Raw genomic sequence first — 24,190 nt, forward strand, 5'->3', positions numbered from 1 at the left:
CTGTGTATGTGAAAGCCTTGCCAAACCAGGGCAAGAATGGGACTGTGGCAGAGGGTGAAGTAAGTTCTTAAAATATGTAACGACGCCAGGACGCCAGGACAGCGGAGTCAATCACCACCAATCACCACCTTCCGGAGACACCTGAAACCCCACCTCTTCAAGGAATACCTAGGATAGGATAAGTAATCCTTCTCACCCCCCCCCCCTTAATGATTTAGATGCACTATTGTAAAGTGGCTGTTCCACTGGATGACAGAAGGTGAATTCACCAATTTGTAAGTCGCTCTGGATAAGAGCGTCTGCTAAATGACTTAAATGTAAATGTAAATGTAAATATTGAAAATATTTTTCATGGTTGTTGGCTGAAAGTTATTTTTCACATTTTGACTCTTCAACCCCGGACTGTCTTGTCTCATTACGCACACCTGGTTCCTATTCCCCCTGATTAGCCTGTTACTAACTGTGCCCTCTGTTCCCATTGTCCTTGTTGATTATTAATCCATGTCCTTTGGTCTTGTGAGTGAGTACCTGTGCTCTGTGATATTGGCTTTCATGCTACGTTTACTGTACATTGTATTACGGTTTACATATGGTGCACTTGTTACAGGTCTAATCCCATGTATTGTTGTTACGGGTCTAATCCCATGTATTGTTGTTACGGGTCTAATCCCATGTATTGTTGTTACGGGTCTAATCCCATGTATTGTTGTTACAGGTCTAATCCCATGTATTGTTGTTACGGGTCTTATCCCATGTATTGTTGTTACGGGTCTCGTCCCGTGTATTGTTAATACGGGTCTCGTCCCGTGTATTGTTGTTACGGGTCTAATCCCATGTATAGTTGTTACGGATCTAATCCCGTGTATTGTTGTTACGGGTCTAATCCCATGTATTGTTGCTACGGGTCTCGTCCCGTGTATTGTTAATACGGGTCTAATCCCATGTATTGTTGTTACGGGTCTCGTCCCGTGTATTGTTAAAACGGGTCTAAGCCCATGTATTGTTGTTACTAGTCTCGTCCCGTGTATTGTTAATACGGGTCTAATCCCATGTATTGTTAATACGGGTCTCGTCCCGTGTATTGTTAAAACGGGTCTAATCCCATGTATTGTTGTTACGGGTCTCGTCCCGTGTATTGTTAATACGGGTCTAATCCCATGTATTGTTGTTACGGGTCTCGTCCCGTGTATTGTTAATACGGGTCTCGTCCCGTGTATTGTTAATACGGGTCTAATCCCATGTATTGTTGTTACGGGTCTCGTCCCGTGTATTGTTAATACGGGTCTCGTCCCGTGTATTGTTAATACGGGTCTAATCCCATGTATTGTTGTTACGGGTCTAATCCCGTGTATTGTTGTTACGGGTCTCGTCCCGTGTATTGTTAATACGGGTCTAATCCCATGTATTGTTGTTACGGGTCTAATCCCGTGTATTGTTGCTACGGGTCTCGTCCCGTGTATTGTTAATACGGGTCTAATCCCATGTATTGTTGTTACGGGTCTCGTCCCGTGTATTGTTAAAACGGGTCTAATCCCATGTATTGTTGTTACGGGTCTCGTCCCGTGTATTGTTAATACGGGTCTAATCCCATGTATTGTTAATACGGGTCTCGTCCCGTGTATTGTTAATACGGGTCTAATCCCATGTATTGTTGTTACGGGTCTCGTCCCGTGTATTGTTAATACGGGTCTAATCCCATGTATTGTTGTTACGGGTCTAATCCCATGTATTGTTGTTACGGGTCTCGTCCCGTGTATTGTTAATACGGGTCTAATCCCATGTATTGTTGTTACGGGTCTCGTCCCGTGTATTGTTAATACGGGTCTCGTCCCGTGTATTGTTAATACGGGTCTCGTCCCGTGTATTTATTAGAGGTTTACACCTCGCTCTTTGGTTTGAGTTACAGCCCTGTGCAATATATATACATATTGTAACGGTCTTCATATTGTAGTAGGAAGGATCGGAGGACCAATGCGCAGCGTTGTAAGTGTCCATATTGATGATTTATTATCATGAACACAAAAACAAAATAACGAGAACGAACGAAACAAAACAGTCCTGTACGGTGAGTACACAAAACAGAAAACAATCACCCACAAATCAAGGGTGAAAACAGGCTGCCTAAGTATGGTTCTCAATCAGGGACAAGGATTGACAGCTGCCTCTGATTGAGAACCATACCAGGCCAAACACAGAAATATCAACTCAGAAAAAGAAAACAAACATAGAAACACAGAAAAACAAACATAGACAACCCACCCAACTCACGCCCTGACCACACGAAAACAAAGACATAACAAAAGAACTAAGGTCAGAACGTGACACATACAGTTGAAATCGGAAGTTTATATGCACTTAGTTTGGAGTCATTAAAACTTAGTTTTTCAACCACTCCACAAATTTCTTGTTAACAAACTTTTGTGCTTGACACAAGTAATTTTTCCAACAATTGTTTACAGACACATTATTTAACTTATAATTCATTGTATCACAATTCCAGTGGGTCAGAAAGTTTACATACACTAAGTTGACTGTGTAATGTCTTTGAAGCTTCTGATAGGCTAATTTGACCTCATTTGAGTCCATTGGAGGTGTACCTGTGGATGTATTTCAAGGCCTACCTTCAAACTCGGTGCCTCTCTGCTTGACATCATGGGAAAATCAAAAGAAATCAGCCAAGATCTCAGAATAAAATTGTAGACCTCCACAAGTCTGGTTCATCCTTGGGAGCAATTTCCAAACACCTGAAGGTACCATGTTCATCTGTACAAACAATAGTACACAAGTATAAACACCATGGGACCACGCAGCAGTCACACCGCTCAGGAAGGAGACGTGTTCTGTCTCCTAGAGATGAACGTACTGTGATGCGAAAAGTTTAAATCTTTTTTGAGGACACAGGAACAAAAGGATCTATATCCACAGTAAAACGAGTCCTATATCGACATAACCTGAAAGGCCACTCAGCAAGGAAGAAGCCACTGCTCCAAAACCGCCATAAAAATGCTAGACTAAGGATTGCAACTGCACATGGGTACAAGGATCGTACTTCTTGGAGAAATGTCCTCTGGTCTGATGAAAGGAAAATAGAACTGTTTGGCCATAATGACCATCGTTATGGAAACAGGGGGAGGCTTGCAAGCCGAAGAGCACCATCCCATCCGTGAAGCACGGGGTGGCAGCATCATGTTGTGGTGGTGCTTTACAAAATAGATGGCTTTACGAGGAAGGAAAATTATGTGGATAAGTTGAAGCAACATCTCAAGACATCAGTTAAAGCTTGGTCGCAAATGGGTCTTCCAAATCAACATTGACCCCAAGCATACTTCCAAAGGTGTGGCAAAATGGCTTAAGGACAACAAAGTCAAGGTATTGGAGTGGAAATCACAAAGCCCTGACCTTAATCCTATTGAAAATTTGTGGGCTTAACCGAAAGTGTGTGCGCGCAAGGAGGCCTACAAACCTGACTCAGTTAAACCAACTCTGTCTGGAGGAATGGACCAAAAGTCTCCCAACTTATTGTGGGAAACTTGTGGAAGGCTACCTAAAACATTTGACCCAAGTAAAAAAATGTAAATGCAATGCTACCAAATACTAATTATCTTTACTAATATTCTGACATTTCACATTCTTAAAATAGTGATGATCCTAACTGACCTAAGACAGGGAATCTTTACTAGGATTAAATGTCAGGAATTGTGAAACTCAGTTTAAATGTATTTGGCTAAGGGATATGTAAACTTCCGACTGTATATACAGGTATATGTGTTTGTTTTCGGCTTCGTCCCCATCAATGTCATGATGTACGCTATTTTTGTGTATCAAATATACAATGTAACAGCTACTGTCGTTTCAATTTACAATGAATATTGCATTTATTGGATGATACTTTTATGGCCAATCTGTATCATTAATTTGACTCTTCAAATGATTTCGATTCTGAAAGTTATTGATTGCGCATAGGGTAGTACTTCCATGACATTATTAAGAATCCACTAAACCCCACCATCTTTACCACAGGTCTTTGCCATGATGTTTGGAAATGTAGGAATACAGTATCATTTTTTTCTTTATGCCTTTATCTGCTATGTATAAATCCCCACATACAGTATACTGTAGGTGTACCAGCTCTAAATTCTTCCCGCACTGGAGTTTACTTGTAATTTGATATTTTGAAATAGTCTATCAGCCTTCATTGTTGTGTTGTTCATGTCAAGGACACTAGTTTAGGTCAAGACTCTTCAGCCAGTGTATAGCCTACTGATGTTTTTTATTACATTTTTTATTTCACCTTTATTTAATCAGGAAGGCCAGTTGAACAAGTTCTCATTTACAACTGTGACCTGGCCAAGATAAAGCAAAGTAGTGCCACATGAGAGACTGAAAACATGGCTGAAATAATAACACATCAGCCGTTTGACTCATCTATTAGAACCAACATACTCATGTTATTTCGTTGCCGGTACCTGCCAGTGTATTCTCTTAACCATCTTTTACCCATTACATTTTAGAGTGGACCAGATTTCTATAGAGTGGCTTGACATTTAGCTCTTAGTATTTGGTTTTATGTTCCATTGCGGCTTTGCATGATCAAAGTCTTTACATCCTTTGCCTGTCTGTTATTTCAGATGCACCTGTGCAAACAAATGTGAAATGGGAAATCCACAACACAGTTGACAGTTGACATTGTGGGAGCATTGTGACCTACATCTTCTGTTTGCACACAGGATATTCTGAGAGTGGTGTGGTTAGAACTACTAAAACGCTGAACTTGTCCTCTCATAAATCAGTAACAGAAGGTGAGATTGCACGTATCTGAGTAAATGAGCATGCACGTATGGTTCCTTTGTGAATTAATTAACAACATCGTCCACGTGCTCGATTCCTCTTCCTCCCCACAGTTCAATGTATGGCCACTATTTTCTTTCCTATATTTTAGTATGGTGCAGTATTGGTATTGAACTGTTCATCTAATTAGAATGTAAACGTATTTGAGAGCGAGTCACTTTTAAGATTCAGTCGCCACAGGTTTCCTGCTGGCGCCACACCTCATTATGCAGAAAGTCTCATTACCATACTGAAGTGGATACAAAGTAGGGGAGAGTGGGGTACGTTGAGCAAAAGGGATCATTTGAGCCACCCTTTTTCTCAGATACCATACACAAAATGAATCATTTGACCAAATATTTAGGATGAGGCCATCATTTCATGGAGTCTATGAAGAAAGAAAACCACACGGAAAAAGTTGTAAGCAATTTAGGTTAAAAAATGTAACGGATTTTCTGAGTGGGCATTCTATGTTGTGTGTCTAGTTTGTCTGTTTCTGTGTTTGGCCTGTGATGGTTCTCAATCAGAGGCAGGTGTTAGTCATTGTCTCTGATTGGGAACCATATATAGGTAGCCTGTTTGGTGTTGGGTTTTGTGGGTGATTGTTTCCTGTCTTTGTGTTTGTTGCACCAGATAGGGCTGTTTCTGTTTTCAACGTTTGTTGTTTTGTATTATGTTTAGTTGTCTTATTAAAAAACATGAACTTCAACCACGCAGCATTTTGGTCTGCCTCTCCTTCTCAGGAAGAATCCCATTCCAGTCAAATGAATACATTGTGGGAGGTTTTATGTTGCTTGTATCTAAACCAAAGCAAGTCATTTTACTATTATTAAATACATCAGTTGGTGTCACGGTCATCCTCCTCTTCATCTGAAGAGGAGAGGCGAGAAGGATCGGAAGACCAATATGCGGCGTGATATGTGTTCATGTTGAATGTTTTAATTAAAGAAAGAACTGAACACCGAAACACTATACAAAAAACAGTAAACAAAATAACAACCGTGAAGCTAATATGCGCTGCGCTGAAACAAGCCATCAACATAGACAATCACCCACCAACAAACACTGCAACCCAGGCTACCTAAGTATGATTCTCAATCAGAGACAACTAATGACACCTGCCTCTGATTGAGAACCATACTAGGCCGAAACATAGAAATCCCAAATCATAGAAAATCAAACAGACTGCCCACCCAACTCACGCCCTGACCATACTAAATAATGACAAAACAAAGGAAATAAAGGTCAGAACGTGACAGTTGGGGTCTCTATAAGTTTCCCTGTAGCTGTGTGCCTTGGTTGAGCCAATGGCAATTGATCAAATGAAAGTTTTTTTCCCCAGGTGTAATGCAAGGCATTAACGCTGGGATGCAAGGTAACAACAGGGCCTAGTCTATGTCACAAGTGTTAAACAAAAGTGTGTTAAAATATGCTTAATATTGATTTAAAAACAAAAAGTGATCGTGATTGTGTTGAATTGTGTTTGGGAAATATAGATAGACATGGTTTGAAAAGGTATTGGTAATATTTAATTCAATACATAAATGTGTAGGTTGCTAAACATACCCTGTCCCACGGCTCAACTTACCCCATACCTGGGCTAACTTGTGCCAAGAGACTACTTTTTGGGGGGGACAAGCTATGTTTACATTAATTCTGATCATTTCCAGGGATATACAACATCCTGAAGTATATCTAGATATCTTTGTTACAAATAATACTATATTTCACTTGATGGAGTGATGCTGAATGTAAAACAAAATGGCTTACCCCACTCTCCCCTACAAACGCTACCTCTGCAACGCTTGAACCTCATGAAACCCAAAAAGCAATATCCTGTTTTTATGTTATAATCCTTCCATGTAGGATGATAACGTTTGTTTTGTTACGATTGAACAGAGTTTACCCTGTTTATATTTCCCTATCAATGAGCACTCTTCATTTAAGATGAACCATCTGCGTTATAACACCGACATGTTTATTGCACAGACAGCTTATACATGGTTGCTTATTGTACTTGAAGCAGTCTGACAGCATGCAGGTTTCGCAATCTCGTTAATGGTCCTCTAAATGTTTCCTCTGAGTGGCTAGAAGGAAATGCAGTATTGGACTACTTCAACACAGTATAATGACAGTATATCAACCAGTTACTGTGAGCAGACATCTCACTTTCACATCTCACTTTCACAAGAATACTTGTAAAACAATGAGGGTAACCAGTAACTTCTGCTGTATTTTTCTTTGGTTCCTGATTTATGTCGTTTAGGATGTTTGTTTGACTAACATAGATTTAACTTACCAGAAATGACATTTTATATTGTAGGCCTACTGAAAATCCCTCAACTTGTTAACCCAGGTTAGGGGTTCTCAAATACTATTTGTGAAAGTCCGGTTACACAAATTTGATAGGTGGCAAAAGGTCCGGCTGGATATTGTTATTTATCAGAGTGACTCAAACGTTACAACAAAATCAAGACTAAGTTGAAAGCCCAATGGAGTTCCTTAAACATTATGATTCAATTTTTTTCAGGACCCACGGTCCGTATTGACCCCGTTCTGGTCCGCCTATGGAGTATGCCTGGAAAATACAGAAGGAAATTCATACCTAAAATTAGAAGTTCTATTACAGATAAATGGATTATCTCTTGAAAATAACGTACTGCTTGAGAAATCTGTGCTCTACGAACTGAACCAAAAAGGAGTACTAAAACTTAACGCTAGGAAACAAACACAGCGTCAATGCCAGTAAGTCTGCTCACCCACATTTAGTCTATTTACACAAAAAGCCACACAGTATCAAAACCAGTAAGTCTTGCTCAGGGGGTGCAATGCACCCACATGAGAGAGTCCATTGGCCTGCTTTGGATGAGGGGTGTGTCCGGGTTTGCAAGTGTTGCCTTGCTGCCACCTTTTGGTTTGTGTAGACAACTGTATAGCTTAGCTTGCCAGGCTCATGTAGAAGACACATGGCTAGAAACAATACTCACTACAATAATACTAACTACAGTAACAGGGAGGAAAATAGTACACGCACACACACACACTAATAAGCTCTCCCTAACCTTATTGTTCTGTAGGAGAAAGGAAGTGCAACTTGAGAAGTGGAACATGACATGACAGACATGAGGTTAAAACCGCTTGTAGAGGTTAACTGAGGCTACTGTGTACTGTATGTGTCCACTCTTTCTCTCTCTCTCTCTTATTACCTCTCTCTCTGTCTCTGTCTATCTGTATCTCTCTGTCTATCTGTGTCTCTGTCTCAATTCAAAGGGCTTTATTGACATGGAAAACATCTTTACAATGTCAAAGCAAGTGGAACGGATAAACAAAAGTGAAACAAAATCAGAAATTACCAGTTAACATTACACTCACAAAAGATTAAAAATAATAGAGACATTTCACATGTTTTATGTACAGTGTTGTAACAATGTGCATACAGTCTCTCTCTCTCTCAGTTAGAGATAACACAACCTCTGTGATCAGATAGCAGGACAATGTGCCTGGTGGACTAAAGAACTCCGGCCCAGGTCCTACTGTAAATCTATTTACCCACAGTAGGCTAAACGAACCCCTGTAGGCCTGCATGAGAGGTGTCACCACCACCTTAGCCAGGATATTCTGACCACTTCACTTTGGGTTTGGACAACAACTGCTCACAAATGAGTGAAATGCCTGTTAAGTGATTGGTGTAAGTGTTTTCCAAGCGGTGGGCACTCCACTACATCTCTGATTTATAAAGTGGAACACATTCCAGCTCCAGCCCACTCTACCCTACTGAGATTAGGACACTAGTGTCCTGTTTGAAAAGCATCTCCATGTTGTTCTAATAGTTCCACCACAGTTAGAACAATGAGCCAGAAATGTAACCGGATGTATAAATGTGAAGCATCCGCTTGGCGTTTCCACTCACTACCAAATATGGTAACGAGAGGAAGCCCAGTGGGATCAGATGGAGCGAGATGGATTTTTGCTTACTTTTTGCACATAATCTCGTCGATTACCCCCCCCCCCCCACCCCCACAAAAAAATAACATATTACAACCTATGTATTGTGATAATTGCATTGTTTGCTCTATAACCTGTTAATTCATATGCCGTGCAACTGATATAAAGGCCTAAAGGGTGAGACAATAAGAAGCACAGTGGCAGAATAAATTCAACCACACCTTTGTTTAATCATAGCAACCTCTGTCCAGTGAAGTCCACAAAGAATATACTGCATGTGACAGACAGTTACATGACCTACAGCATGGTCAAGCAAGTTAATGTTTCTGACATTTCCGGACCACTAAACAACTATTGATTTAGAACCACAGAGAGTGACCATAAATTGCAAAGAAAACAGGAGCTGCCTCCACTATTCCAGCACCATTTCAACTTCAACATTTCAACATCATCAAATTACCTCTGCTTAGTCTAATAAGGCGACAACTAGAAGATACCAAAAACAATTTAGATCAATCAAGGGAAGCTAAATATGATGTGGCTGTCTATGGTTCTGATTTCTGTGTGGGTGTGTGTGTGTGCGCGTTCGTGCAAGCATGTTGACTCATCCTACTTGTAGAGAAACGCCAATGCCATCCTCCTCTCTTTCATGTTGATGAAACGATCTACCACTCTGTCATACAGTACACACTTTATTTTGTTGTCCTAGGCTACCTGGCTAAAATGCTTGCTTGCTGGCCTAACTTCCATTCATGGGACACGTTACCTAGTTAACATTAGCCTTCTACATCTAGCTACATATTGAACTTTCATCCTCTCAGGCCAGGGGCACAACAATGTATGAACTAATGGTTGGATCAGAGTTGCTGTTATAATCATTGGCCAGCACGGAGAATTAAGTTAAACCACAAGTCCACATCCCTATCTCCATCAATGGCTAATTTAGGAAAGGGCCCATTTTAGCTAGCTAGCTAGCCTCCGGAGGACAACAACACAACCAGATGCAACAATTAAAGTTTTTCTGTCAATGACGTATGCTCTTAATGGGATTTGATAGGAGTGACGCCAAAATCCAAACTGGCTTCCATTCACAGTTGAGCTGGCTCAGTTTAGCTCAACGCTGGTTGGCACATTTTTTCTAATCTGGTCTATCTCTTTTAAAATATATATTTTTTAAATTTAACCTTTATTTAACTAGGCAAGTCATGGGTTAGACTTGGGTTAGTTATATAAATCACCGGTTCAGGGTGCTTATAATACATGTCATACAAACATGATGTAAAATTATTGACAAAATGACAGATGATAGAATTCACTGTTGAATGGATGTTGCCCAGTGAAGAAACATTATTTCACTTAATTCAATAAGAGTTATAATAGGCATTGTGGTAGTTCAATAACAGTAATAAAAGTATTACGCAAGTTCATCTCCCACCCACTGGTGTCTTTGTGATGGGAACACGGAGCAGTACATAAGAGGTTGTGAGTGTCAATTCGTTTTTAATGTTCAACTGTTCTTTCCTTATAAGGGCAGATGACACAGCAGTGATGCCAATGTGGAGTGTGTCACCATTACACCTTTTAGCAGTCTGAGGCACAAATACTGTGAGTATTTACACACTCTTCCACTGATAAGGTGTTCTGACATTGGCCCCTAAACAGGAAATGTAGAAAAAAAGTCTCCATTTCTAAATGCCTACTGGACTGGCATGACCATACCACTGTATTTTATTTGAATTGACCATTACCGTTTTTTACACTGATATACACTGTAAGTTAGGCCCTCCTGAGGGCAGATAATGAACTATAATACTGTATATACAAGGCATTTGAATCTACTTCTCACTAGATGTGTTTCATCCAATTCATGTCTTCTATTTCTGTACCAGTCATTGAATGGGATGAACCAGTCATTGTCTCCGTGTCAATATATCAGTCAATTAATGTGTATCTGAGTTGAGAAGAAAATCACCCTTGATGTAATACAGATTTGTCCTATCACAAGTGAAAGAAGTAGTTATGACTTTGGAACGGTATTGACCTTCTTGATAGCTTTACAGTTAATCAGGGAACGTAGAAACGTGTGTATTCTGATAAGACAGGTACAAGCCCTACGCACAAGGCCATTGGCACTGATATGAAAGTGGGTAGGGGACGCTTTGCCATTCACCTTAATAGGGGTGACATTGGCTACACTTAAAATAACACTGCCATTTTGGGGCGGGTAGAGAAGGTGAAGGTGGTGCAGTAGTATATAAAGCTGAGCCAACAGTCTGGTCCTGCTCTGGAGGTTGGTGATTTTACTGTGAGGAACGTCCCTAGTGAGGATATAAAGACGCTTCCAAGATTTTGGGGGGAGAGAGGACTGAGCGTTGGACTTCAATTGATTTGGGCAGGCCCTCCACCATGAGTAAAGGGGTAGGTGACCCATTTGTGTGATTAATCCAAGCTCTGATCAAATTGTTGTGAATTAAATGAGATTTTCCTTCAATGATCAAGGATATTGTATATTCACCCCCTAGCAAGATGATACAGGATGTCATCTCTTTGTCTCCAGGACTCTTACGACATGTTTGAGATGAATGGAGAGGTGGACATCAAGATGAAGAAAAAGAAGAAGATAAAGAAAAAGGATAGGCTAGAGGGCATGAAGAAGGAGATGGACATTGTAAGTGTGGTTCACAAGACCAGAAGGAGAGAGCGCTGGAGAGTATATGCCAAATTAAATGAAATGGGACAGAATTGCAGCATAAATGCATTGTAGCTTTAACAGTCTGTCAATCTTTACAGGATGACCACGAGATCACAATAGAAGAGCTAGAGATGAGGTATACCACCAGTGTTACCAAGGTAACTAGGCTACCATGGGGTTTCTGTCCGTCTGTCTGTGATGAAACAGACTGCTGCTAATATAGAGTAAATCTCTCACTCTCTCCCCCCTCCTCCCCCTTCCCTCCCCTCAGGGCCTGACGTCCAGCAAAGCCGCGGAGGTTCTGGAGCGGGACGGCCCCAACGAACTGCTGCCCCCCAAAGGGACACCAGAGTACGTCAAATTTGCCCGTCAGCTGGCCGGAGGGCTGCAGTGTCTGATGTGGGTGGCAGCCGTCATCTGCTTCATTGCTTTCGGCATCGAGTTCTCCAGGGGAACCCTCGGCTGCTTTGACGATGTGAGGAGGATGGGGCAGGGAGACCAAAAGGGGGAGGAGAGACGAAGGGTAGGAGGAGGTAGAGGAAGAGGTGAAGTAGGAGACTATAGGGCAGGAATGTTGAACAATATTAGAATAGTGAGGAAGGGATTGTTGACAGATGGATAAGGAGAGAGTTGAAGCGTTTGCTAAAGTTACACTGGGAGCTTGAAGGAGAGACTAAAGTTACATTGGGAGGGTGAAGGAGAGGCTACAGTTACAATGAGAGGGTGAGGGAGAGGCTACAGTTACAATGAGAGGGTGAGGGAGAGGCTACAGTTACAATGAGAGGGTGAGGGAGAGTCTAAAGTTACATTGGGAGGGTGAGGGAGAGGCCCCAGTTACAATGAGAGGGTGAGGGAGAGGCTACAGTTACAATGAGAGGGTGAGGGAGAGGCTAAAGTTACATTGGGAGGGTGAGGGAGAGTCTAAAGTTACATTGGGAGGGTGAGGGAGAGGCCCCAGTTACAATGAGAGGGTGAGGGAGAGGCTACAGTTACAATGAGAGGGTGAGGGAGAGGCTACAGTTACAATGAGAGGATGAAGAAGGGGCTAATGTTACACTGGGAGGGTGAAGAAGGGGCTAAAGTTACACTAGGAGGGTGTTATAATCTCCACCCGGCACAGCCAGAAGAGGACTGGCCACCCCTCATAGCCTGGTTCCTCTCTAGGTTTCTTCCTAGGTTTTGGCCTTTCTAGGGAGTTTTTCCTAGCCACCGTGCTTCTACACCTGCATTGCTTGCTGTTTGGGGTTTTAGGCTGGGTTTCTGTACAGCACTTTGATATATCAGCTGATGTGAGAAGGGCTATATAAATAAATTAGATTTTGATTTGAGGGAGAGGCTAAAGTTACACTGGGAGGATGAAGGAGGGGCTAAAGTTGCACTAGGAGGGGCTAAAGTTGCACTGGGAGGATGAAGGAAGGGCTAAAGTTACACTAGGAGGATGAAGGAGGGGCTAAAGTTACACTAGGAGCGTGAAGGAGGGGCTAAAGTTACACTAGGAGGGTGAAGGAGGGGCTAAAGTCACACTAGGAGGGTGAAGGAGGGGCTAAAGTTACACTAGGAGGGTGAAGGAGGGGCTAAAGTTACACTAGGAGGGTGAAGGGAAGGCTAAAGTTACACTAGGAGGATGAAGGAGGGGCTAAAGTTACACTAGGAGGGTGAAGGAGGGGCTAAAGTTACACTAGGAGGGTGAAGGAGGGGCTAAAGTTACACTAGGAGGGTGAAGGAAAGACTAAAGTTGCACTGGGAGTGTGAAGGAAAGGCTAAAGTTGCACTGGGAGCGTGAAGGAGAAAATACTGTACGTGAAGAAAGGGGAATACATACAATAATAACATGTATTACAGCGTCAACATATTGTGACTGTTTGTTTCATCACTAATTCTCTGTGACCACACCTGTCTACAGCTGTACCTCGCCATCACTCTGATCACTGTTGTTGTGGTGACTGGCTGTTTCGGTTACTACCAAGAGTTTAAGAGCACCAACATCATCGCCAGCTTCAAAAATCTAGTGCCACAGGTAAAGATATGGAAATACATTATAACTAAAGAATACATTATAACTAAGGAAATGCATTATAACTCGAGAAATACATTATAACTAGAGAAATACATAACTAGGGAAATACATTATAACTAGAGAAATGCATTATAACTAGAGAAATACATTATAACTAGAGAAATACATTATAACCAGAGAAATACATTATAACTAAAGAAATGCATTATAACTAGAGAAATACATTATAACTAGAGAAATGCATTATAACTAAAGAAATACATTATAACTAGATAAATACATTATAACCAGAGAAATACATTATAACTAAGGAAATAGATTATAACTAAGGAAAAACATAACTAGAGAATACTTTATAACTAGAGAAATACGTTATAACTAGAGAAATACATAACTAGGGAAATACATTATAACTAGAGAAATACATTATAACTAGAGAAATACATTAGAACTAGGGAAATACATTATAACCAGAGAAATACATTAGAACTAGGGAAATACATTAGAACCAGGGAAATACATTAGAACTAGGGAAATACATTAGAACTAGGTCCATGAGTGTTTCCTGAAGATTTTACCAGACCAGGAAACACTCCTGGCCCTAAATACCCATACAGCAGTTACTTTGTTATTGTAAGAAACTGTTTACTTTCAAGACAAAACTATTCCTTTCATCAACACAGATCATAATCCACTCACTACAGCACTGATCCAAGGCAATCAATCATTGAAACACGGGGATTTGGTATAATCATCTATCTCGTTCTAGCAAGCCCTGGTGATCCGTGACGGGCAGAAGAACCAGATCAATGCCATGGACCTGGTGGTGGGAGACCTGGTGGAGATCAAGGGTGGTGACCGTGTGCCTGCTGACATTCGCATCATCTTTGCCCAGGGCTGTAAGGTAGGTACACTAGGCCACCAGTTCCCATTATAGACCACTAACACACTTTCAACCCAGAAATAATGGCTAAGGGTGTTGATGCAGGTTGAGCAGGAATGTGAACATAGAGCTAGGATTCAGGTTAGGATTAGTGTTAGGGTTATAGTTAGAGTTAGGTTTGAAGCTTGGATTATGGTTGATCCGGGATGTGGACATGAACCTAGGGTTAGGGTTGACTCGGGTGTGGACATGAAGCTAGGGTTAGGGCTAGGTTTAAGGTTGACCCGGGGTGTGGACATGAAGCTAGGGTTAGGGCTAGGTTTAAGGTTGACCCGGGGTGTGGACATGAAGCTAGGGTTAGGGCTAGGTTTAAGGTTGACCCGGGGTGTGGACATGAAGCTAGGGTTAGGGCTAGGTTTTAGGTTGACCCGGGGTGTTGGCATGAAGCTAGGGTTAGGGCTAGGTTTAAGGTTGACCCGGGGTGTGGACATGAAGCTAGGGTTAGGGCTAGGTTTAAGGTTGACCCAGGGTGTTGGCATGAAGCTAGGGTTAGGGCTAGGTTTAAGGTTGACCCGGGGTGTGGACATGAAGCTAGGGTTAGGGCTAGGTTTAAGGTTGACCCGGGGTGTGGACATGAAGCTAGGGTTAGGGCTAGGTTTAAGGTTGACCCGGGGTGTTGGCATGAAGCTAGGGTTATGGCTAGGTTTAAGGTTGACCCGGGGTGTGGACATGAAGCTAGGGTTAGGGCTAGGTTTAAGGTTGACCCAGGGTGTGGACATGAAGTTAGGGCTAGGTTTAAGGTTGACCCGGGGTGTGGACATGAAGCTAGGGTTAGGGCTAGGTTTAAGGTTGACCCGGGGTGTGGACATGAAGCTAGGGTTAGGGCTAGGTTTAAGGTTGACCCGGGGTGTGGACATGAAGCTAGGGTTAGGGCTAGGTTTAAGGTTGACCCAGGGTGTGGACATGAAGCTAGGGTTAGGGCTAGGTTTAAGGTTGACCCGGGGTGTGGACATGAAGCTAGGGTTAGGGCTTGGTTTAAGGTTGACCCGGGGTGTGGACATGAAGCTAGGGTTAGGGCTAGGTTTAAGGTTGACCCGGGGTGTGGACATGAAGCTAGGGTTAGGGCTAGGTTTAAGGTTGACCCAGGGTGTGGACATGAAGCTAGGGTTAGGGCTAGGTTTTAGGTTGACCCGGGGTGTGGACATGAAGCTAGGGTTAGGGCTAGGTTTTAGGTTGACCCGGGGTGTGGACATGAAGCTAGGGTTAGGGCTTGGTTTAAGGTTGACCCGGGGTGTGGACATGAAGCTAGGGTTAGGGCTAGGTTTAAGGTTGACCCGGGGTGTGGACATGAAGCTAGGGTTAGGGCTAGGTTTAAGGTTGACCCAGGGTGTGGACATGAAGCTAGGGTTAGGGCTAGGTTTTAGGTTGACCCGGGGTGTGGACATGAAACTAGGGTTAGGGTTAGGTTTAAGGTTGACCCAGGGTGTGGACATGAAGCTAGGGTTAGGGCTAGTTAGGGTTAGGGGTGTTGGACTAGGTTTAAGGTTGACCCGGGGTGTGGACATGAAGCTAGCGTTAGGGCTAGGTTTAAGGTTGACCCGGGTGTGGACATGAAGCTAGGGTTAGGGCTAGGTTTAAGGTTGACCCGGGGTGTGGACATGAAGCTAGGGTTAGGGCTTGGTTTAAGGTTGACCCGGGGTGTGGACATGAAGCTAGGGTTAGGGCTAGGTTTAAGGTTGACCCGGGTGTGGACATGAAGCTAGGGTTAGGGCTAGGTTTAAGGTTGACCCAGGGTGTGGACATGAAGCTAGGGTTAGGGCTAGGTTTTAGGTTGACCCGGGGTGTGGACATGAAACTAGGGTTAGGGTTAGGTTTAAGGTTGACCCAGGGTGTGGACATGAAGCTAGCGTTAGGGTTAGGGCTAGGTTTAAGGTTGACCCGGGGTGTGGACATGAAGCTAGCGTTAGGGCTAGGTTTAAGGTTGACCCGGGGTGTGGACATGAAGCTAGGGTTAGGGCTAGGTTTAAGGTTGACCCGGGGTGTGGACATGAAGCTAGGGTTAGGGCTAGGTTTAAGGTTGACCCAGGGTGTGGACATGAAGCTAGGGTTAGGGTTAGGTTTAAGGTTGACCCGGGGTGTGGACATGAAGCTAGCGTTAGGGTTAGGGTTAGGTTATGCAGAAGACCCAGAATTGAACCCTGGTTGGTTTCATATGTTATAACCCTGTCAGTTCCTTGATCTCCTCATCCTCTCCAGGTGGATAACTCATCCCTGACAGGAGAGTCAGAGCCCCAGAGCAAAACCCCGGAGTGTACCCACGAGAACCCCCTAGAGACCAAGAACATCGCCTTCTTCTCCACCACCTGCCTGGAAGGTAGACACATCACAGGAGGCTGCTGAGGGGAGGACGGCTCATAATAATGGCTGGAATAGAGTAAATGGAATGGCATCAAACATATGGAAACAATGTGTTTGAGTTAGACACCATTCCATTTACTCCGGACGATGAGCCCGTCCTCCCCAATTAAGGTGCCACCAATCTATGCTACTCACACACACATAAACACACACACACACACACACACACACATACACACAATGCCACCACTGCCTGAAAGGTACTACAGACAGACACCAGAGGAGGTTGGTGGGAGGAGCTATAGGAAGATGGGCTCATTTTAATAGTTAAAATGGAATAAATGGAACTGAGTCAAGCATGTTGCTTCCATGTGTTTGATGTGTTTGGTAGTATTGGTACCATTCCATTGATTCCACCACCAGCCTCCTTTGACAGACACACACTCCTTATTAAATCACACACAGAAAAGATTCCCACAGAAACCACTACACTCATAACAGCAAAATTGTGCAAAAACATCAACATTACACTCATAATGTAATCTAAAATCCCTTTTCCTCTGCTTGGCCCCTATCAGGAGTGGCCACAGGAACGGTCATCAACACGGGTGACCGCACCATCATTGGTCGCATTGCCAGCTTGGCGTCAGGCGTAGGCAATGAGAAGACGCCAATTGCCATAGAGATTGAGCACTTTGTTGACATCATTGCTGGGCTGGCCATCTTCTTTGGCTTCACCTTCTTCGTGGTGGCCATGTTTATCGGCTATGCCTTCCTGGAGGCTATGATCTTCTTCATGGCCATCGTGGTGGCCTATGTACCTGAAGGGCTGCTGGCTACTGTCACTGTGAGTCAACACTGAGGCTCTGGTCTCTCTAGGCCTATATCAAGTTGGTTATTAACAGTTTTCATCAACCATCTCCCTCTCTCTCCCCCCAGGTGTGTCTGTCGCTGACGGCCAAGCGTCTGGCCAGGAAGAACTGTGTGGTGAAGAACCTGGAGGCTGTGGAGACCCTGGGCTCCACCTCGGTCATCTGCTCCGACAAGACGGGCACTCTGACCCAGAACAGGATGACTGTGGCCCACCTGTGGTTTGACAATGTGATCCATGCCGCAGACACCACAGAGGACCAATCAGGTCAGAGCTTTGACCAATCATCCGAGACATGGCGATCGTTGGCAAGAGTGGCAGGACTCTGTAACCGGGCCATCTTCAAACCCAACCAGGAGTCTCTGCCTATTCCTAGGGTGAGCTGATAGACACTAGCCTCAACAGATACATTCATTCACAGACACAGCATCAATGAAAACTATATGATTTATGAGTTACCTTTTTTCCCAATGCACCTATGTGCAACAGAGAATAGTGGTGGGTGACGCCTCAGAGACGGCTCTGCTGAAGTTCACTGAGCTGGCCATAGGGAACATGATGGAATACAGGGAGCGATTCAAGAAAGTTGTTGAAGTACCATTCAACTCCACCAACAAGTTCCAGGTAAGAGGCCTGGTTTTCTGATCTGATTTCAAGGCAGTTGAAAGTGTGTTATATAATCTACAGTATGTTGTATAGGTGTGTCATGTGACTATTAGGCATACTTTAATGGCATTACCAGAATGAGCTATTTGTGTTTGAATCGTACTCTTTCTCCCACCGGTGGCGAGTAGCTGTCAGTGCATGAGTTGGAAGACCCCATGGACCTGCGCTACCTGCTAGTGATGAAGGGGGCGCCAGAGAGGATCTTGGAGCGCTGCTCCACCATCCTGATCAGGGGCCAGGAGATGCCCCTGGATGAACAGTGGAGAGTGGCCTTCCAGACCGCATACATGGATTTGGGGAGCCTGGGGGAGAGAGTGCTGGGTAAGGGACAGTGTTGGGGTGTAATGAACTACATGTAATACAACTAGTAATTGAACTACATTTTGTTAACATCTGACTGCAGAGTGATCTGTTCTTGCAATTTGTAGTCTATAACATTTCAGATTCACTACTTTGTGATAAATTATCATATCACAATGTGAATTACTTTTCTTTTTCTTAATGGTGGCTTTAGTGTAGCTTAACTTATTCTAGTGTGAATTAATTTGTAGCTTGGTAAACAATATTTTCAGAGTAGCTTCCCCAACACTTAATGGTATCTCTTCTTTAGGCCCATAAATACCCACTAACCCCTCCAATCTGTCCAAACATTTGTCTCCAGGTTTCTGTCACATCTATCTGAATGAGAATGAGTTCCCTCGTGGTTACAAGTTTGACTCCGATGAGATGAACTTCACCACGTCTGGTTTGTGTTTCGCTGGACTCATCTCCATGATCGACCCGCCCCGCGCCACTGTGCCTGACGCTGTCATGAAATGTCGCACGGCTGGAATAAGGGTACGAGGGTAAAATGGGGGAGAGATGGGGCAAAGGAGAAAGACAGAAAGAGAAAAAAGGAGAGACCTAGAACATAGCTAATACAATGTAACAGGCCATCACAGTCTCCCTCATTGTGTCACGTCAACCAACATCAACTCATTCCACTGTGACCTCACTCAGGTAGTCATGGTGACAGGCGACCACCCGATCACGGCCAGAGCCATCGCTGCGAACGTTGGCATCATCACAGAGGGCAGTGAGACAGTAGAGGACATCGCGACCAGGAAACGCATCCCAGTGGAGCAGGTCAACAGGAGGTGGGTCTTGGTCCCCAACACCAACACGGTCTGGCAGGGTTAGGATTCTGACTCTCACTGTGGTTGATGAATCTCCTGTGACATATTTGACTATTTATACAGAGTTTGTATATCACGTAAGAAGGAGTGAGAACTTCCTGGAGGTAATAACGCCCTGTCAGTGGATTTGACATGTCTATTCTGTTCTATCATATTCTCATCTATTCTATGTTGTCTTCAGGGACGCCCGTGCCTGTGTGATCAGTGGTGGTCAGCTGAAGGACATGAGCAGTGAAGAGCTGGACGAAGCGTTGAGGAGTCACCCTGAAATGGTGTTCGCCCGCACCTCCCCCCAGCAGAAACTCATCATCGTGGAGAGCTGTCAGCGCCTGGTGAGCCCCCCCACACACACACATACCAAGCCATTAGTCACACAAAGAAGTTTTTGGTTTGGCTTACCCTTCTTTTTTGTCATGTTATCTCTCTCACTAAGGGCTCCATTGTGGCTGTGACAGGCGATGGGGTGAACGACTCCCCTGCATTGAAAAAGGCAGACATTGGTATTGCCATGGGCATAGCTGGCTCCGATGCAGCTAAGAATGCAGCTGACATGATTCTGCTGGATGACAACTTTGCCTCCATCGTCACAGGGGTGGAACAGGGTGAGTGAGAGTGTCTTAGCAGATCACAAAACACAACAGCCATTTTAACAGGCTGATTACATTTGAAAGGTATCCTGTGAACCAATATTTGGTTTCACAAAGATAAGCCTTCATGATACTAAGTAATACTGATATTGAGGGATTGATTTCGACCATATCTGACACCCAGGCCGTCTGATCTTTGACAACCTGAAGAAGTCCATTGCGTACACACTGACCAAGAACATTCCGGAGCTCACACCCTACCTCATCTACATCACTGTCAGTGTTCCTCTGCCATTGGGCTGCATCACCATCCTCATGATCGAGCTGGCCACTGACATTGTGAGTCTTCTCCTCTTCCTCTTCCTCACCCCTCATCTCCCTGCACTATAAGACCATTCTAGAATGATGCCGACTATCCTTCTTCTATCCTACAGTTTCCCTCTGTGTCTCTGGCCTATGAGAAGGCAGAGAGTGATATTATGCATCTGAAACCCAGGAACCCGCGTAAGGATAGGTTGGTGAACGAATCTCTGGCTGCCTACTCCTACTTCCAGATTGGTGAGGGTTCATGTCTGCTCCTGTAGTATGTAAATGTATGAAAAAGGCCTTGCTTTTTCACTAGGTCCTTTGAGACCGATTGATCCTTGAAGCTGAATGACCAATATTGACCAATATTCAAGGTGATAACCTACAAATAGTCTATTAGTACATATTTCATGTTCAATTCTCTCCTCCCTCCCTCTCTTTTGGTTTATCTCTCCCCCTATCCCCTTCTCCAGGAGCGATCCAGTCTTTCGCTGGTTTCACAGACTACTTTACAGCGATGGCCCAGGAGGGCTGGTATCCCCTGCTGTGTGTGGGGCTCAGGTCCCACTGGGAGGACGTCCATCTGCAGGACCTGCAGGACAGCTATGGCCAGGAGTGGGTGAGTGTGTGTGGCTTACTGTAGGATAGATATGGCCAGGAGGGGTTGAGTGTGTGTGGCTTACTGTAGGATAGATATGGCCAGGAGGGGTTGAGTGTGTGTGGCTTACTGTATGACAGACATGGCCAGGAGTGGGTGAGTGTGTGTGGCTTACTGTAGGATAGATATGACCAGGAGGGGTTGAGTGTGTGTGGCTTACTGTAGGATAGATATGACCAGGAGTGGATAAGCGTGTGTGTGTGTGTGTCTTATGGCCAGGAATGGACAAGCGCGTGTGGCTTTACAGCGCCGTCACTTACTTGTAACTCCTGGAAATGCCAGTTGAAAATCTCCTGTCTTCTCTGTTCTGCAGACATACGCCCAGCGTCTGTATCAGCAGTACACCTGCTACACTGTCTTCTTCATCAGTATCGAGATCTGCCAGATCGCTGACGTGTTGATCAGGAAAACCCGCCGTCTGTCCATCTTCCAGCAGGGCTTCTTTAGGTCTGTGGATGTTGACTGCATGGAACAAATGTCTCTTACTCCCTACATACAATCATATACTCTATGAAATGTATTGTTTATGAAAGGATGGTGGCAGAGAAGGCTTCCAACAAAATAACTTGGGAAGTATCAATCTTGATGGGACTAATAAAACATTGTTTGACCATCCTCCGTGTTTTCCGTTTGTGTGCAGGAACAAGGTGCTAGTGAGTGCCATCGTCTTCCAGCTGTTACTGGGTAACCTGCTGTGCTACTGCCCAGGGATGCCAAACATTTTCAACTTCATGCCCATTAGGTACTGTTACACTCTGTTTGACTTGAATGGATGTCGATTCATCTTCTCTGTCATTGTTTTGATGGCTTTCATGTTGGTTTGTTCATGCGTGTAACTCCCCCCTTACAGGGGCCAATGGTGGTTCGTTCCAATCCCATACGGAATTCTAATCTTTGTCTATGACGAGATCAGGAAGCTGGGGGTCAGAAGACATCCAGGAAGTAAGTAGCCTTTCTTGCCTCTGTCTTGTCCATCCATTCATCCTCCATGCATCTATCCATCCATTCACCCACCCACCCATCCATCCATCCATCCATCCATCCATCTATTTATCATCCATCGATCCATCCATTCCTTGCAGTAGTCAGCCCTAATTCAGATTATTTCCATTCCCCTATCACAGGTTGGTGGGACCAGGAGCTGTATTATTGAGAGAAGAGGGCATATATCTAGACCAGAGACAAGGGTATAAAGATGCAGGTTAGCATTTTCCGTCATGAATCTTGTTCTGGAGGCAGCTCTGCTCTGCAGTGGTCACTAGCTGGCACAGCCACAAAGTCATAATATCAGATTTGAATTATAACCCTAACCCAAACCACACTAGCAAATGGCTAACCCTAAACTTAAATTAAGACCGAAAAACAAATTTTTGTTTTCATTATTTTTACAATATACCCAATTTGACTTTGCAGCTGGCCTAAGAGGAGATTTCTGTTATGCCTCTAGGACAAGACTCATGACTATAAACGTCAACCTGCTATACAGAGAAGTCTGGATAGCAAACTGTCCTCCATCTTGGTCCCAAACATTCCATTACAATACAATACAATACAATTTAAATATCAAACAAGGTTTGCCAAACTCTGTACAAGTATAGCTCTGAATATCCTAAACCATTCCTGATATGGAACCAAATCTTATACATTGAAACAATAACCATGAATTATTTTGTGATATGTTTGTAAAGACACACATCCATGTTCTAATACAAAAAAAATATAATGCTTGATGTGAGTTTGTCATATCAATTTGAATTTGGAATCATTTCCTTTTGTAAATGTAGTATGTGGATGTCTGTGGGTGATTGCCTTTTTATGTATAACATCACACATATTTGCCGTCAAGGGTTCTTTCTTGGTGATAATGTTGGTGGTACAGTAGCCTATATGCATTGTATTTATGTATTTGTATTAATAAAGTGTGTCAAATATAATGTATTGTATGACTTCATATTCTAGAGAGATACCTAAAATGTTTCACCACCATTATAATTTCAATTCAAATGAATTAATACATTTTATTAAAAGCCAGAGACACTCGGGGGTTTGTTCATTGTGTAGTACAGTCTACCTCTGGTCGATCCAATCTTATCCTGTCCTACATCGGTCCACATAGCATCAGACCGTCTGCTTGGCTGTGGGTAGCTGAGCTGGACTGCCATTGGCTGAGCTGGGTTGTGGGTAGGCTACTCACCTGGATGACTTTACAGAATTCACTTCCTGACTCTCTTGGTGGTGCTGCTCTCCTAGGGGAAAGATATTGCTGAAAGAAAAGGGGGATCTGAGGGATATGAAGTCATTGATGTACTTCCTTTTCTTTTGGATCATTTCAACGCACTACCACACGATGGCGCCATTGAGAAAAGAGGGCTACAATGTGTTCATGGTTTGACATAATGACTGTGTGGTTTGACAGCTAATTGGCTTCACATATTATTATTCCTATACATTTATATATTTTTTACGCAACTCACCATATGCGATGTAACATTTAATATACACCCTGTTGTAATCAACTTCAAAACTCAACGTTTAGGTAGCATACCACCATAGCGGTTAAGAGCTTTGGGCCAGTAACCAAAATGTCACAGGTTCGAATCCCCAAACCGACAAGGTGGACAAATCTGCCATTCTGCTCTTGAGCAAGGCAGTTAACACCCAGCAATATCTGATCCCAGGGTGCCGATGACGTGAATGACAAAACTCACGCCTCTCTGATTCAGAGGGGTTGGGTTTAATGCGGAAGATGCATTCCGTTAACTGGCTAGGTATCCATAAATGAATTGTATATTTTAAATGTTTTTCCCCGAGATATTATTTTACACTCAGAAATTAGATTAGTGAAATACGTTATTACATTGAGATCGCGTGTAAGTACAATGGATTCACCACAATGTGGTCTCACACGGTTTTCATCCATTCCACAAAGCACGCACCATATCTCACGTAGCCCAGCAGCCGGATGCTCTGCAGAACACGTGCCCAGATAGTCACGTGCTGCAGCATGTGGAATTTTAGAGCAGTACTCTCAGATTTTTCCATCAAATTATGCAAATTAACGACTTTGTCATTAATGATCCGTTAGTATGGTTATGGTTCAGTGTGTGAAAATAATATAAAATACTAATTTTGATTTCTGTTCATAAAAAAACAAAAAAAAAACATTCGTAGCCTATTTTTTTATATTTCTAAATACTCAATTGAT

At 43.4% G+C, this 24,190-nt stretch overlaps 1 protein-coding gene across 2 annotated transcripts; it reads left to right on the forward strand.

The window, feature by feature from the left end:
* LOC135522034 (potassium-transporting ATPase alpha chain 1-like) lies at nt 1–22,909 on the forward strand. 2 transcript variants are annotated; one of them, XM_064947928.1, is made up of 23 exons: nt 1–59; nt 10,302–11,190; nt 11,330–11,440; nt 11,563–11,622; nt 11,736–11,939; nt 13,368–13,481; nt 14,251–14,385; nt 16,621–16,738; nt 17,301–17,569; nt 17,662–17,970; nt 18,083–18,217; nt 18,388–18,580; nt 18,921–19,096; nt 19,259–19,395; nt 19,616–19,766; nt 19,868–20,036; nt 20,206–20,360; nt 20,456–20,579; nt 20,801–20,946; nt 21,299–21,432; nt 21,626–21,727; nt 21,836–21,927; nt 22,110–22,909. In XM_064947928.1, exons 2-23 carry the CDS (start codon nt 11,179–11,181, stop codon nt 22,136–22,138), a joined length of 3,075 nt encoding a protein of 1,024 aa, XP_064804000.1. In that variant the 5' UTR covers nt 1–59; nt 10,302–11,178; the 3' UTR covers nt 22,139–22,909. The 2 variants fall into 2 exon arrangements, with proteins under 2 accessions (XP_064804000.1, XP_064803999.1); XM_064947927.1 differs by lacking the exon at nt 1–59 and having other exon boundaries at nt 6,324–11,440.
* Nucleotides 22,910–24,190: the final 1,281 nt, after the last annotated feature.

This window comes from Oncorhynchus masou, chromosome 30, assembly GCF_036934945.1.
Source record: "Oncorhynchus masou masou isolate Uvic2021 chromosome 30, UVic_Omas_1.1, whole genome shotgun sequence".
NCBI classification, from domain to species: domain Eukaryota; kingdom Metazoa; phylum Chordata; class Actinopteri; order Salmoniformes; family Salmonidae; genus Oncorhynchus; species Oncorhynchus masou.